At 40.8% G+C, this 14,944-nt stretch overlaps 1 protein-coding gene across 3 annotated transcripts in view; it reads right to left on the reverse strand.

Moving 5' to 3' along the window:
* Positions 1-14,944, reverse strand: part of dync2h1 (dynein cytoplasmic 2 heavy chain 1) — a 134,133-nt gene that overhangs the window by 71,513 nt on the left and 47,676 nt on the right. The window contains exons 63-76 of one of the 3 annotated variants that reach the window (XM_069668841.1): positions 14,667-14,827; positions 13,027-13,150; positions 12,794-12,915; positions 12,403-12,489; positions 10,938-11,064; positions 10,047-10,188; positions 8,558-8,667; positions 8,240-8,260; positions 7,554-7,652; positions 6,565-6,688; positions 5,093-5,256; positions 4,790-4,909; positions 2,698-2,832; positions 1,953-2,096 (exon numbers count right to left, since the gene is read on the reverse strand). In XM_069668841.1, the coding sequence (XP_069524942.1) occupies positions 1,953-2,096; positions 2,698-2,832; positions 4,790-4,909; positions 5,093-5,256; positions 6,565-6,688; positions 7,554-7,652; positions 8,240-8,260; positions 8,558-8,667; positions 10,047-10,188; positions 10,938-11,064; positions 12,403-12,489; positions 12,794-12,915; positions 13,027-13,150; positions 14,667-14,827 (1,680 nt within the window). Of the gene's footprint in view, positions 1-1,952; positions 2,097-2,697; positions 2,833-4,789; positions 4,910-5,092; positions 5,257-6,564; positions 6,689-7,553; positions 7,653-7,824; positions 7,846-8,239; positions 8,261-8,557; positions 8,668-10,046; positions 10,189-10,937; positions 11,065-12,402; positions 12,490-12,793; positions 12,916-13,026; positions 13,151-14,666; positions 14,828-14,944 lie in introns of all 3 variants that reach the window. The other 2 variants (XM_069668840.1, XM_069668839.1) reach the window with 2 other exon arrangements.

Here is a 14,944-nt window from a genome sequence, read left to right on the forward strand (position 1 = left end):
AGGATTTGGGGAATTAGTGCTCAATCTCTCAAACCAATGTCTATGTGCCTGTGTGTGTGTGTGTGTATGTGTGTGTGTACTATGGTTATCAGACAGTGTTTAGGGCTCAGATGGGGAACAGCAGTGCAACAGACAGCTGCACAGGTCAGACTGAATTAAAGTCACAGAAGGAAAAAAGCATGTTACACTATCTACATAAAGAATATTCCAATATGCCAATGTAAGTGTTGTCTTGCATTCGTGTATTTTTTCTTTCTGTTTCTTTCCAGAATACAAAAAGGTCAAGCATGTGTTTTGTTTGTGCTTAGGAGGTGACTCCACTATCATGAATGTCCCTCTAATCCTAGAAAACATGTATGACCTATTGCCAACTAAATGCATAAAGCATAGCAGGAATAGTTTTTTGGATAAAAATTGGAGTAGGGAGTTTGGGGTGGCGTTATTTAGATAGAACATACAGACTTATGGAGTCAAATAATACGGCCAGTTGTTGTTTTTCACGCTTTGTGTGAGTGTAAAAAAAATGTGCATGCAAGTATCTAAATTTGTGAATGCGTAAAATAAATTTGTCCTCACACACATTCTGTCTCCTGTCAATAATAAACATGTTGTCGGCCACCATGAACCTGCACGCTAGAATGTGTTGCGCCCTGTTTTTACAGGTTAGCTTCCTCTGATTGGAAGGTCAGAGGACAACATGGAGACAAGCAGATTGGCTGGTTAGCTAAGTCCACACACACAAATAGTTTCTACAGCTAGTCACACACTTAAATGTGTGAGGACAAATTTTCACAAATGTAGATACTTGCATGCAAATGTTTTTTACATGCACACAAAACGTGTAATACAATTGCAGGAAAACAGTAGTTTGCGAGCTCAAAATCTTTTTGACCTTTATTTGACTCCATACAGACCTTGTCTAAATGTCCCAACACTATTTAATCAATTTTTCCACCTAACTTTGCCACAAAGAGACACATATTTCCCTTAAGCCTCATTTATGCCATTTAAATAAGCAGATACTGTGGTCCAGTCCCACATGTAACATTCAGTTTTAACCATCTTAGCATGACCAGCTGGCATCACACTGAAACGATGTCTTATCAAAAATTACTCTGCATCACAGACTGCACCATTGGGACTATTCAAGGTGTCAAGGTATTCTAGTATCTACTTTACTCTTTCCATCACTCTCTGTTATGCTGTATTTATTTTTTTCTGCAACTTGACTAATACATTCTTTTTTAAGATTTTTTTTTTGGCTTTTGCCTTTATTACATAGGACACCTGAAGAGACACAGGAAATGCGGAGAGTAGAGAGTGGGGGGTGGACATGCACCAAATGATCGGCGGATCGGGAGTCGAACCTGCAATCAGCGTGTCGAGGACTGTAGCTCTACCAAGTGAACTAAACCAACCCCCCCAGACAAATAAATATTATGCAAACTTTCTCTTGGAATAATGTCTTAGCAGTGATATTCCAAAATACCATGTTCCATGAATCTGTGCTGCTGTCTATACTATGCCACATTTCCTCCTGGGTTAACATGCAGACATGGCCCCATAAGTGAGATCTACAGTATAATCCCATAAGCTGTGACAGGGTATTTTATTGAATAGCAAACCAACAATAACATGGACCATAGGGGAGGGGCATTGCTTCTCAACACAGTTTCCTATAAAATGTAAAGAATTTGCTTTCAGATTTAAAAAAAAAAAAAAGAAAAAATAATTTTCTTTTAATGTCCAATCAGGAAAAATCTTAGTTTCATCCAAGGTGTGCAGGTGTGTGAGGTCATGATGCGTTACCCCACTTGCAAAATGTGTGAGAAAATGTACTTTTAATTTTTGTTAATCTTCTAAATGATTAAGATATGAGTTGAGTTGCATCTGGGGTTTTGTATTGTTGTTTTAAGGACAGAAGGTTGAAAATGGAGTTGTGTGGCAGTCACCTTCTTAGCCTGAAGAGCTCTTTGGAAGAGGCGCAGAAAAGAAGCAAGACTGAAGCGATACATGTTGTTGATCCTCGACAGGTCTGTGATGACAAAATACATCTTGCTGGCGCTCTCTGCAAGAGGCAGGTAGGCATCCCGCTCCTAAAATAAAAACCATAGTGAGGTGGACAGAAATGACAGAAAAGGAGGAGATGAGAATAAACCAACAGGCAGCAGAAAAAGAAAAATGCAGATGTTTTATCCAACAGGAGGAGGGATGGCAGGGAAAAGGGATTTATACGGGAATGGATACGCAGAAAAGAAGAATAGAAAATGTTTTATTCAATCAAGATGTAAGGTGAGAGGAAGAGAGATGAGGATGGACAGCATGGTGTGTGATGAGACAGGAAATGTGAGGGAAAAAAACAGAGAGGTGCATATGAGAAAGGCATAAACAGAGGAGAAGTGAGTATATAAAATCAACTCTGAGAACAGTACAAAGACAGTTCTGGTGTAGCACTGCACCCTAGAGGAAGAAAATGTATTGCACCTGCAATAGCTCCTTGCCTGGGCATCTGAGCAACCTGAAGTTTTTAGCAGTTTGTGCAGGGAATTGCATATTTTCTCTTAGGTTGAATTGTAAATTGAAAATACGTGTTAAGGATGTCACATATACAGCACCTTGTTAAATTCTGAATATTTTCAATTATCAAGAAGTTTTAAAAAAGAATGTACTATATACTATGGAAAAAAATTGAGTTACCTGGTCCAGGGACGCCTGCAGCCTGTGTGATTCCAGTAGAGACTCCTGGATCAGAGCACTGCTTGCCTTGGTCTGGTTCAGACTGTCTATCAGCTCCCTGTTTTCCAGGATATTACCCTGAGCTGTGGCCAGAGTCTGATACAGGAAAGAGACAGATGGACGGACAGGTACACACACAAGATAAAGCAAGCTTTAGACAGGGAGCGATTGATCATCAAGAGGGGAAGGAGAAAAGCCCGTCTTCTCTCCTCCCTCTGGGGATAATAAAAAAGTAAGACATTGTTACATATCTGTCAATTTGCTGAAATCTGTGTTCTCATCAAATTTGCAAGAACAAAAGTCGTCATTTGAGAATAGCGCCAAAGGTTTGTCCACTTCGTACTGTGGAATATTATTTTATTCTCTGAAACTAACTGAAACTAACTGACAAAAAATTATTCAAATAAATTCACATAAAATAGATGAAAGAGCATCGGAGCATGGAAATGTCAAGTCAAATATGCTCTTCCAATTCTAAAATAATTACATGTCTAGTACCACAGAAGCACTGACATCCTGGTCTTGGCACTATCTATATGTGTGCGTGTGTGTTTCAAATTTGCCTTGGACTGTTTTCTAAAAAGGGTTTGATTATTAACGTAAATTTGCATCAGTATTGAGGCACTGGTTTAGCTCAGTTGGTAGAGAAGGCATCCCATATACATGAGGCACTGATCGCAGGTTCGACTCCTGGTCTCATTTGGTGAGTGCCATCCCCCACTCGCTACTCCCCACATTTCCTGTCTATCTTCAGCTATCCTGCCTATTCAAGGCAAAAAGCCAAAAAAAAAATCTTTTAAAAAAAAAGAAAAGAAAAAAAGGCAATGCAACAAGTGTGTAATTTAACTCCCTGCCTGCGACAATATCCTTCAAAATATCCGACAACTTCCAGAAGATTATATTCCACATTTGCATGGAAACAATTTAGCTGCAGGTACAAAAACAACCTAGTCCGAAAAGAAGTATTTGGATGTATGCATTTCGGGTTAAGCTAATGCCATGGCCGATGGCTGACAGTCTTCACATCCACAGAGACATGTGTTTAATACCCAGCAGTAATGCTGCCTGAGTGGTCCAAACTCTCTATCTGACAGTGCTCCTGGGAGGGACGTCAGTGACAGATCACATCCTGCTTGGTCTGAATACATTATCTCATTCTGTCTACAACAAACTCGATAGAACAACACTGGGTTTGAAGCAACACTGTATGCAGTCCATGGGTAACTGAGAGCATAAGGAAGCTTTTCTTTACATTTGCATATAGGACTGGGGCGATTCGTCAACGTAATCATATCCATCGATTACGGATATACATCGTTTTGTATAACGTGCGTCAGTGCGTCGCAAAAACAAGAGGGCTGAGTTAAGAGTTGGAGCACAGTAAATTTATGGCGTGCAGAAACAGATCTTATCACTTATTGCTAGCGGTCTCCTAGGGCGCCATGTTCTGGGTAGAACGTTTTGAATGAAGCCCCAGTACGGTGTTAAATATAAGCTTAACTTTCTCTCTGCTCCACTCGTATTTACCGTCACCGCTGTCGCTCTCTCTCGTACTTGCTCGACCACTCACTCAATGCGCACTCCATGACACAAGTTAAAACGAGAGGAAAGGAGGGATGCGTTCAGGTCCAGTTGGGAAAACTCAAATTCGATCTTTTAATAGAGGGGAGGGTAAGAAGTAGGACTCTGTAGCACCTTCTCAAAAATTGTTAATTTCTGTTTTGAAGTAGTACGTCCTGTTGTTTAATTAGCTCACCCTACTCGTTTTAAGTAAGTAAAAATCTTTAGAATAATCAATAAATGAGTTGTTACATTAATCAACTAATCGAAAATATAATCGTTAGGTGCAGCTCTATTTGTATATAGTCTTGCTTTTGCAGTTGCAAATGGTATAGGTACTATAATACACATGATACTGAGGTATAGGGTGCAGTCCCAGCAACATGCGCTCCAAGCACTCCTAAAGGTAGAGAGAAAAAAATAACAAGAAAACCAAAAGTAGATCTCCACTCTACTTTGTTGTCACGGTGTATGCTTAAGTTTGTATGTATACCTCTAACAGTGATTCTTCCAGCTGAGCCAGCTGGATCTTCTTATCTTCCTCTTGCTGTAGTAGTCTTGTTTTTTCAGTCTCCAGCTCTGGCTTTTCCTGCTGGATCGTCAAAGCCAGCAGCTAACACAAACACACACAAACCAGTTGACAAGTGCTCATACAGTATGACTACAACGTCAGTGCATACTCTCCATATACCCTGCATTATTCAACCATAAAAGAACATGTTCCATATGAATTTTTGGACCACTAACTTGATTGAAACTACCAACTGCCAGAAAATCTATAGGTGATTGAGCTTACCTGTCCTCGCAAGCCTGCTCTGGTGGTAGTGAAGTTGACCTCTGTAACCACAGACACAGCATCCGGGGGGATAACAGGGGTGGGATTCCGTGTTGCCATGAAGAGACGGAAGTCCTCATTGTAATCAATCACCTTGTCTCCTATCTGAACCACATATCTAGGACCTTTGTGTGCACATATGTGAGGAAATTGGACAGAAAGAAAGACTTTGTTAATAACATATACTGTATCATACAGGCTTGTATTTTTTTATTTAGTGGCGACTATAAATCCTATCTTCACCCTTTTAATCACTCCTCTACTCTCAGCCTCCAGATGTCTGCAATGCAGCACTGCCATGCCTGTGTCTCGACTTTTTTTCTCATCCTGTTCGACACAACTTTTAAGTGGATAACTTGCCCTTTCTCGCACTTTCTCTGCCCCCACTCTTTCCAATTCAGCTGCAAATAGACAACCACCTCTCCCTGGATGATTCATACACTTATGAATCACCCTGATTCACAGGTGTGTTTCCAACCTCTGTTTACTTTTGCCTGCATGATTAAAGTACCTGTTTAGAGCTGTCACTAGCGTGTAATTATCTAAGCTGAGAAACTTAAAATATCAGAAGTGACATTAGAAGGGCAGGGCTGCATGAAAATAACTATTTTGGTGGATCTCTTTTTAATATCATTGGAAAACTTTGCACGTATCTTTAAAAGAAGATGACCAAAGCTGTACATGATTTTATATAGTAAAAATCAATTTCCATAACTGCAAAGTAATTCCCCTGTCTGAATTATTCTGATTACTTCTGATTAGCAAGATCACCCATCCATTATCTGTACTATTTATCCTGATAAGGGTTGCAAGCGGGCTGGAGCCGATCCCAGCTGTCAGTGACCTGTCTCTGACACTCTGAACAGGTCACCAGTCAATCACAGGGCTGACACATACAGATAGACATCCCTTCTTCCTCACATGTACACCCACGGGCAACTAACAGTCACCAATAAACACAACAAGCATGTCTTTGGACTGTGGGAGAAAGTCCAGAGTACCCGGAGAGAACCCACACTGACAAAGGGAGAATATGCAAATTGCTGGTCGATAGAGGTAGAGGTAGAGGTTACAGTACAACCCTCGTACTATCTTGCGGCTCCTGAGAAAGGTTATACTAAATATAATTAAAATCGTGTCTTAAAATAATACTGGAAAGACTGCTTCATGTTTTTAAGATGCAAATGACTTTTGTTCAGCACTTTCATAACACACACACACACACACATATATATATATATAAATAATACATGTGTGTTTACGAAAAATGGAAATTGACACATGAAGATGAGGTGAGAGGAGTGGGAGAGAGGTGAGTACTGCCCATTTAAGCCAACAACCAGTGGTTGGTGAACACTCAAAAGACTTATGATGGTTATTTTTTCCTCAAACCCATTCTATAAAAAAAACAGTGTATGTGAGTGTGTGCATACCCTGTGCTATGAGGTCCCTCCTCAGCAGCGGGTACAGCACAGGTTCCACTCCATCCATCTCTTGGATGATAAGTGTTTTTCCAAATCTGACTGCCAGTTCCAGGGATGTCATGAAGTTACTATCCTATGGAGACACACAGATAGACACACGCAATTAAGGAACACACTAAAGGTCATTTAGCTCAGTGTACCATGTGTGTATCTCGCCTCCATGTTCAGGTCAGTTATCTAATAACCCAAATGTCCAAAATCAAGATAGACCAAAAGAAGCATCTACAAGTGGATCACTAAGAGAACTAACTTTGTCTAGAAAGTACACTAGCACAATAAAAATTGTAAGCCCTCTACATTTTATTTACTATATGACAATAAAGATAGAAAAATGTTATTATATAACTTAATACATTTTATTTAACATAAATTAATTTAACACCTCCACTTTAACAGCAGTCCATTGCCTTGTAGACCGAGCTGTGATAACAGTAGTGATTTCAGCGCCCTTATTAAGGAGTAGGAGCACGGAATAAAAAGGAGATATTCAATCTTCTTAAAAGCACCATGCTGCAAATTCTAAATTAACAATAAGGACACTAATATTGAAATTACTTAGCAGTCTTTAGTAAGTTATAAGTAATACACTGCAACATTAATCAATGTTACCGTATCATTTGTGAAAATGATAAAAGTGGATAAAATAAGGAAAAAGATAAAGGTTGCAAATACGTGATAAGGGGACACTAATGGACTTAAAATGTACTTAGATTCATAAGAAAAAAGATCAACCATGAATGTCTAATGAAACGCTTGAATGCAATTGCTTTACAGACTCCTGTAGAGATAAAAGATGAACTGATCTGTTGAATGATATGAACAAAACATATCACCAGTGTGCATGTGTGTGGAAATCAGATTGTAAATGCAACAGAACAGTTTATGATGTCTGTTGTTCTTTAAGACTTACATGTGTGTGTGATTGTGATTGTGCTTACCTGTTGGTTGATAACCTCCAGTCTGCTCTGCATGAGATGTGTTCGTAGCCACTCTGTAGCTCTGGATGACGGGTCGATCAGGAACGGGCAGGCAACACTCTGAGTATAGAACAATGATAAAGAACTGCGTTTCAGGTTATGTTGTTTTGGGATAGTTTCACTTGTGAGGAGGATCAGTTACTGAGGGAAAGGATGTGTGTTTGTGCGTGTGAGTTCAGTCCTGCCTCACTGCTGTCTTGCTTATCGACCCAACGTCACTCCTATGCCAGGCAAAGGAATGAAGTCCACAAACCTCCTTTCATCCTGTGCTTTTCTATTTCATGGTCTCTTGCTTAAGGATTCACTTTCTCACACCACCCTAAACCTGTGTATTTGTCTGCTTTATTCCTGCAGCCTTTTCTTACTCGGCCTCCTGATAGAAGTAACCCTGGACACTGTGTCTTTTGTGTGTGTGTGCCATGGACATCTGCACGTGTATCCTATTTAAAGTAAGCAGGTAACTCAGTGTATACATTTAGTTATTTTACTTAAGTTATTTTTCCTATAGACACTCACACACACACACACACACACACACACACACATAAACACGTCTGAGGGAGACAAACACAGACAGTGAAAGAAACAGAGCAGCTACACTAGACTAAATGTCGGCTATAGGGATGAATTGGGAAACAACTTCTTACCCGTAACTTGAGAGCATTGATCTGAAGGCAGCAATGATAAAATAAAACACACAAACTCAATACAAACAAATGGAGGACAGATGAAATGCAAACATGGGCAGAATGTTTGATATGATTGTGAGTACTGACTCTGTGGTTATATTGTGATTAAATGCCTATTAGACCCATACTATTAACCTCAATAAAAACAGCATTGTTAGAACTTTATCTACAAAAAAACACCAAGAGAATAAGAAAGAAATTGGTGATTACACTGCATTAATGACATAGATCCTTCTGTGTCAAAGGAGATTTGTAACCTAGCAATGGATGTCTTACCTGGAGTATCACAAGTGCGTTCTCCATGGAGAGGTCATCAGACGGCAGCCCCTGACTCTTCCAGATCAGCTGCTCACTCTCCGAGCACAGGAAGGACCGCAAGTCAAACTCTAAAGCAAACATTAGATATTTGTGTTAGCATTTTTATTAAACTTTAGATACTGCAGTGAGTTGATACTCCAACAGCCATTTGACAGCAAGTTCCAAATCAACAGTCGTGCCTTGACAATTTACACAACACTAGGGTTACTCACTAATCTTGACAACCAACTTTAAAATGGCCATGGTGGGTCAAACGCAAGACTGAGCCGTTTGGGATTTACATGCATATAAATAGCCCTCTAGGAAATTGTTTTCAAAGCAGAATTATACGGTCAGTTATTACTAAGAGAATAATCAGTGCTGAGGGAGACTTTACATAGATCATACTGGTTCACTTGTGTGGAATGAACATATATATCTGGACAGAAGACCACATAAATTAAGATAATTATGCATGGCATCCAACCATCACTAAGCGATAAACTTCCAGCCAAGACTTCCTTTTCGGTGTGCTGCAGTTGTTTCCAGTCCAGTTAGCAACTCGAGAAACGACCATATGTTCAAAAGTGAAGTGAATTTCGCCCCCTCATTTCGTCATTCCATTGTTAATTAAATCCCCCGGAAAAGCGCCTGTTCATTTGTTTGTGGTGAGCCTCAGTTTCACTGTAAATAGTAGGTTACACTGAGGCTGCACTCTGACTAAGTACAGCAGTATGAACTGGAAAAATTAACCGCTATACTTGCAATTAACAAGTCTCAAGTTTGCCAAAATTTCAACATCATAATGCAGATTTGTAAAAATTTTAAAAAGAGGTCAAATCGATCTTCTCTGATGCATTCGAGGAAGTCGGGGAAAAACGGCTTTTGTGACACAGCAGTTAGGGAATTTGTCTCAAGTTGAATTTTAGATCTAGAACGGATTGTTAGCTGAACTTAAATGCACATGTCTGTTTATAGAGATTAATAAGAAGCTAAATTGTTGTCAGATGACCACTGATGGCAGCCGGGATGTCATTATGGTGGATTAAGTTCTGCCTGCTTTTGCTCTCCACGCAGACTGTTTTGCCTGCATACGCCCCAGCCTGCTGATACGGGATTGGTCAATACTACACGGACTACAAGCGTACTACAAACGGAAACCAGAACACTTCTCGTACTAATTATCCACGTCCCTGCCTGCATATTCTACATTTTTATGTAGAATCTGTAAATAGAGATTAAGGTGAACATGACCTTGAAGAAGGAAGTTACTTTGGTGTTAACTGTAGACATTGCAGGCACTAATATTTAGTAGACCAAGGAGCTTGCAAATGTTGTTTGTCTATGTATCAACACAGTGTTTGATACCATGTGTGGGTAGTGGTGAGTTTGCGTAGGCTGTTCAGTACAGGACTTGCCATACACTTGTGCTAGAGTGGGCTTGAAGAATTAATAGTAATATATTTACTCTGCAGTCCAGATTGAGCCATCCAAGTCTCCAGACAGTGTCTTCTACGGTCTTCAGAAGCTGCAGACAGATAGGTGATGAAGGCTGCAGCAAGCATGGTCCTCAGAGGGAGCGTGTCCAATTCATTCTTTATCTCAGACATCTGAAAGGATGAGAGACACGGAGTGAAAAGAACAGACAAGACAGAGGAGCAAGGGGGGAAGACAGACAGGTAGGTGATTAGGGGGAAAAGAGGAAGCGAAGGGAACAGCGTGGATTGGTAGGAATCAGAGGAAGGCCCACATCTCTCAGGCTGATTTCAGGTTTTCAAGAGCATGTAGTCTCTGGTGTACTGTGTTATTCCTGTTAACCATGCTACCACACTCTATGCCACATTAGAAGTATCTATTTCTGCTATTAATATGTAGTTGTGACTCCTCTCTCTCTGTTCCTCCCTTCATTTTAAACACTGAATCAACTAAGAAGCATTAACAGACATACACACAGCTTGTACATAGTATGCAAAAGAGTAAGGGATGAAGTGTGTGCGTATCTGCACCTGCCTATGTGTGAGTGTATGGAAATACGTGAGTAGAGAGTAAACTGGCTCTTTGGTTTGGGCCTTTAGGGAGGCAGTGTGTCAGAGGCGGAGTGTGTGCACGAGTGTGTGTGTCAGTAAGAGATTGAGTGTTTTAATTAAGGTGCAGACAGATGCTGTAGAGAGGAGTAAAAACAGCCAGAAGGGACTCAAGACAGCGGGATACATCCCCCTGTCACACACACTCACTCGCAATCATGTGCACACACACACGCCTCCTGTTGCTCTTACATGGTAAATGAGCCCCTTTCTTAGTAAATGTGTCTAACCTCCCACACCAATACACACATCATAACAGTCATTTATCAAACTACCTGTGCGTTCCACCGTGTATGTTCACCATCCAGTTGAGATATGAGCTGCTGGGCAGCAGTGATCGTGTCCTGAGCTTTGGTCACCTCTGCCTCTAACTTGGCTGCCTCTGTTGTGTGACACTGAAACCTGAGGACAGAGTAAGGAGAGATATAAATAAAATAGAATTAGTATATGTCATAATTAAATTGATGTATAATACATTTGTAGCTGCCTCAATGCCATGGAACTGAACATTCAATAAAGTGAGGGAAGGCAAGGTGAGTGGAGGTGAGGCAAGGCCTGAAGAGAGAAAGGAGTGAGAGGCGAGCTAAGAAATGGCCGGCGTAAGTAAGAAATCAGTTTAAATCACACAGCTTATAAATAACTGTACGCAGAGGGATAAATAGGAAGATAAATGGGATGACGAATGGTTGGAGAAAGAAAGGTTAAAGATGTTGGAGGAAAGGGCACCGCAGAGAGTAAAAGGGCTCAGCTTAACTCACAGTGTGAAGTTCGTCATTGTTGAACTCTGATCTTAAAGCAGTGAGATTGGATCGTTTGCAGCCAATTTAAAACACAGTGGAAAAGACCTGCCCTTAAGGCATTATAGATTCTTTGTATCATTGTTTATATAATACAGTAACAGAGAAGGTGGGATGCTTCATGGCAGTGAATGAATGGGCAACAAAAATACAAAATGTGTTTTTCTTTCTTTTCAGAATGCTTTTGTTAGCCTGCTAGTGGAGTAAGCACTGGAAGCTTTGTCAAAACTGCATTATTTCCGGTCGTAGCTGCTTTAGATTGTAGCTTGAAATCAAATGTGACTGTTTTAAAGTGATAATCTTGAAGATTTTCATTTAAATAAATGTCTCTTAAGTCACTATCTATCACTGAATGAGGTAACACAATGGTGATTGAGCCTATGGCCCACTGATGAAAGCCTTTGCATTTGCAGAATTATGGACTGGGTGTCTGTGGCGACTTTCGCAGGAAAAATCACAAGCGGTGCCCAGTTAGTGACGCGTTTTCCAACAGCCAGCAGTGGTTGCTCTGCCAGAGAGGGTAGGCAGAGCAAAGCGGCTGCTTTTCCGGTCTCTGCAAGAATTGCGAGTAAACAGTAATCTACTATGGTTTAACAAACAAAGAAAGGATCGATGACTACAGATCCAACTTCAAAAATAAGTGAAAATCCAAAGAGAAGGAAACAAAAGTCGACGCTCAGATGAAGGCAAACAGTCTGAAAAGGAAAGCGACCGTCAGCGAGGAGAATTAAGAGTTACCACCAGAGCCAACCGTGGACGTCACACATGCAACACTGTTTGGATATCAGGGAAGTGTGCTTCCACATTTACCATTTATCGCCATATGTGCCGCCAAAGTAAATGAAACTGAGGTCTTTGAGATCACAACTTTAACAGGTGAAATACAGAAGAAATGGATTGATCAAGGGCTGGAAGAATAGATAGTTAAGTGAAAGGAGCATACTTCTCTTTCAACTCGTTGACTTTGGCTCCAACAGAGTTGAGCTGGTCCTCCAGTTTGTTCTTCCTACTTTCCGTTTTCCTGAGGTTTCTGGACACACAAATGTAAAACATTACAAAAGGGTATCTCAGGTGGCTTTGTATTTCAGGAGGAATTTGTCTATGTGTATCATTAAGTGTGTGAATCCTTGTGTGTAAGAGATCAGTAAGAGCTCTTAGACCACAAGCTCACTGACAAGCATGAAATCTCTTCATTAAAGGCAAAAATATGAAAATGTTTCCAAAAGCCGTAACTTATTTATGCATATAGCTCATGACCAGGTGTGTGGTTGCATTGCGGACATTAATCTAACTCATCCTCAGGTGTTTTCTGGTTTGTGTGTGTGTATTCCTACTCCAGAAGTCCGGCCTGCTCTCTCTCCAGTGGCTCGATCTTCTCCATGACGTGGGAGTATTGGACGTTGGCTTTGACCCAGGCAGCCAGAGGAGCAGCTGCTGCACTTGCACGCTTTGCATTCTGACCGTAACAACAGCATCACAAGTCAAAAAACAACTCAGTAACAGCAACAGCATTAATGCCATCTTCAGCCAACAACATAAAGGTGGGGGGGGGTTGTGTTTAGCTGACCTTGGGATCAAAGGAGGCCTTGTTCCTGTTGAGCAGCTCCTCCACACTCTGGCGAATCTCAGGGGTGATGTTCCTGGCCTCAAATGTAGCAATGTCCTCCCTCACACCACGCTTAGCCAGAAAGCTACAGAAAAAAGGGGAAAAAAAGACGACTGAGAGAGGATTGGACATGTGTAGGTAACAAATACAGCAGCAAAAAGATACACACACAGAAAAGATGTTGTTCAAGAAAGACAAAAAAAGCATTTTCACTCAGAAAAAAAGGATTTAAGCCTTAAATGACAAGGATTATGTTTTTTTTCATCTCTAATTAAGCGAAAACAGTTGTAACTTACCCTCTTTATTCCTCATATCTTTGCCTACCCCCCTCTCTCTGTCTCTCAATCTCTCACACAAACCACATTGACTCTCTCTCTTTGTTACTTCCAGCGGTCGGAGTGAAGTTGGTTGACCCAATTAAGACGACTCATTAGCAGGGCAGAATCCTTTGTCTGTCTGATCCCCTCTAAAGGTGCCCACGGACAGATGAGTGGATTGTTCCAAAAGCTCATTTAAATTAACATTAAAACATAAAAGAATTACACAGACATGAGGCAGCAAACCTTTTATTTTTAAGTATTACACAACTTATTTTTTTTGGTTTACTTTTATTTTTTTCTGATCATATGAGTAGAGTAGGAAAAATACCAATGTCCAAAAGGTAGAACTAAGGCTATTAAATGTCTTCATTTTAACCAAGGATCTCACAACTGGCTATGTCAAACAATGACCGTGTATATATATAGATGGATAACACATCTACATCTGCTCTCATTGTACGGAATTGATGCCAAAATAGCCCCCGTGACGGAAGCTGCCATCTTGCGATGGTGATTATTTGGAGCCAGAGCTACACAGTAGAGATGGGCGGGTGGAGCCACCGTAGCCACTTCCACTAACCAAAACACACACTTAACTTACTGAAAAAACAGCAAGGATCCCACACGCCAGCAGAACAGCTTCTTGCGTTGGTCTGAAGCAGACATTCACAGATATGTAAACTTCAATGTCTGTAGTGATTGTTTTAGTTACGTTTCCTCTCACCGATCCTCCTCTACTCTGCTAATCCAGAACAGATCGTCTGTAGGAGGCGTATTTGTTTACAGAGCTGTCAATCATTCTTTTTACAGCTTCAAATAACTAATTAAAAATAAACTTGTTTACTTGGACGTAAATCAGCATGATAAGAACTAACTATAATGACAGAAACCATGTTTGAGAAAAATGTATTTGACATGTATTTTCATTTTATAGTTTGACTCATGTCCCATCTGTTAACATGAAGGAGGCGGGCTATATGACCTATACTGCCGCCAGTCAGCAGGGGGCGCTCGAAATGTTTTGGCTTCACTTTTAGGGAGCCGAATACATTTGACATCTATGGTGTCAAACCTTTCCTCCATTTTTTCTACTGTTGCCGTGCATCCCTTAACAACCTTTCACCTTCTCACAACACTTTTGTGTTACCAAAAAAGGTGTTGAAGATTCTTGTCAATTTAATTCCTACTAACGAGGTAACTTTCTCTTCATCTATACGTTCATGCTTCATTATCGACTTTGCCTGTTCATCCACATTCTTCCAATCTCTTCCCCCGTCTCACCTCTTCATGCTGACCCAGGACGTGTCGAAGATGCCCATCAGCCTCAGCACCCCCTCCAGGATGTCTCTGATGACATCAGGGGGCATGCGGAGGGAGCGGATCTCAGACAGAGCTTCAGGCTTGATGTTTCCAACTGCACGCTTTGCTTCATCTACCAAAGGCTAGAGGGCAGGGATGGTAAGAAGAGTGAGGGAAGAAGAGGGACAGATAAAGGATGAATAAACACAGCTGGGATGCAAAGCATGGATGCATGTATGCGTATTGACAGTTACATTGAC

This window comes from Semicossyphus pulcher, unplaced genomic scaffold (genome assembly GCF_022749685.1).
Source record: "Semicossyphus pulcher isolate SPU_LCO1_2020_fin unplaced genomic scaffold, fSemPul1.0.p SCAF_19, whole genome shotgun sequence".
Taxonomy (NCBI): Eukaryota; Metazoa; Chordata; class Actinopteri; order Labriformes; family Labridae; genus Semicossyphus; species Semicossyphus pulcher.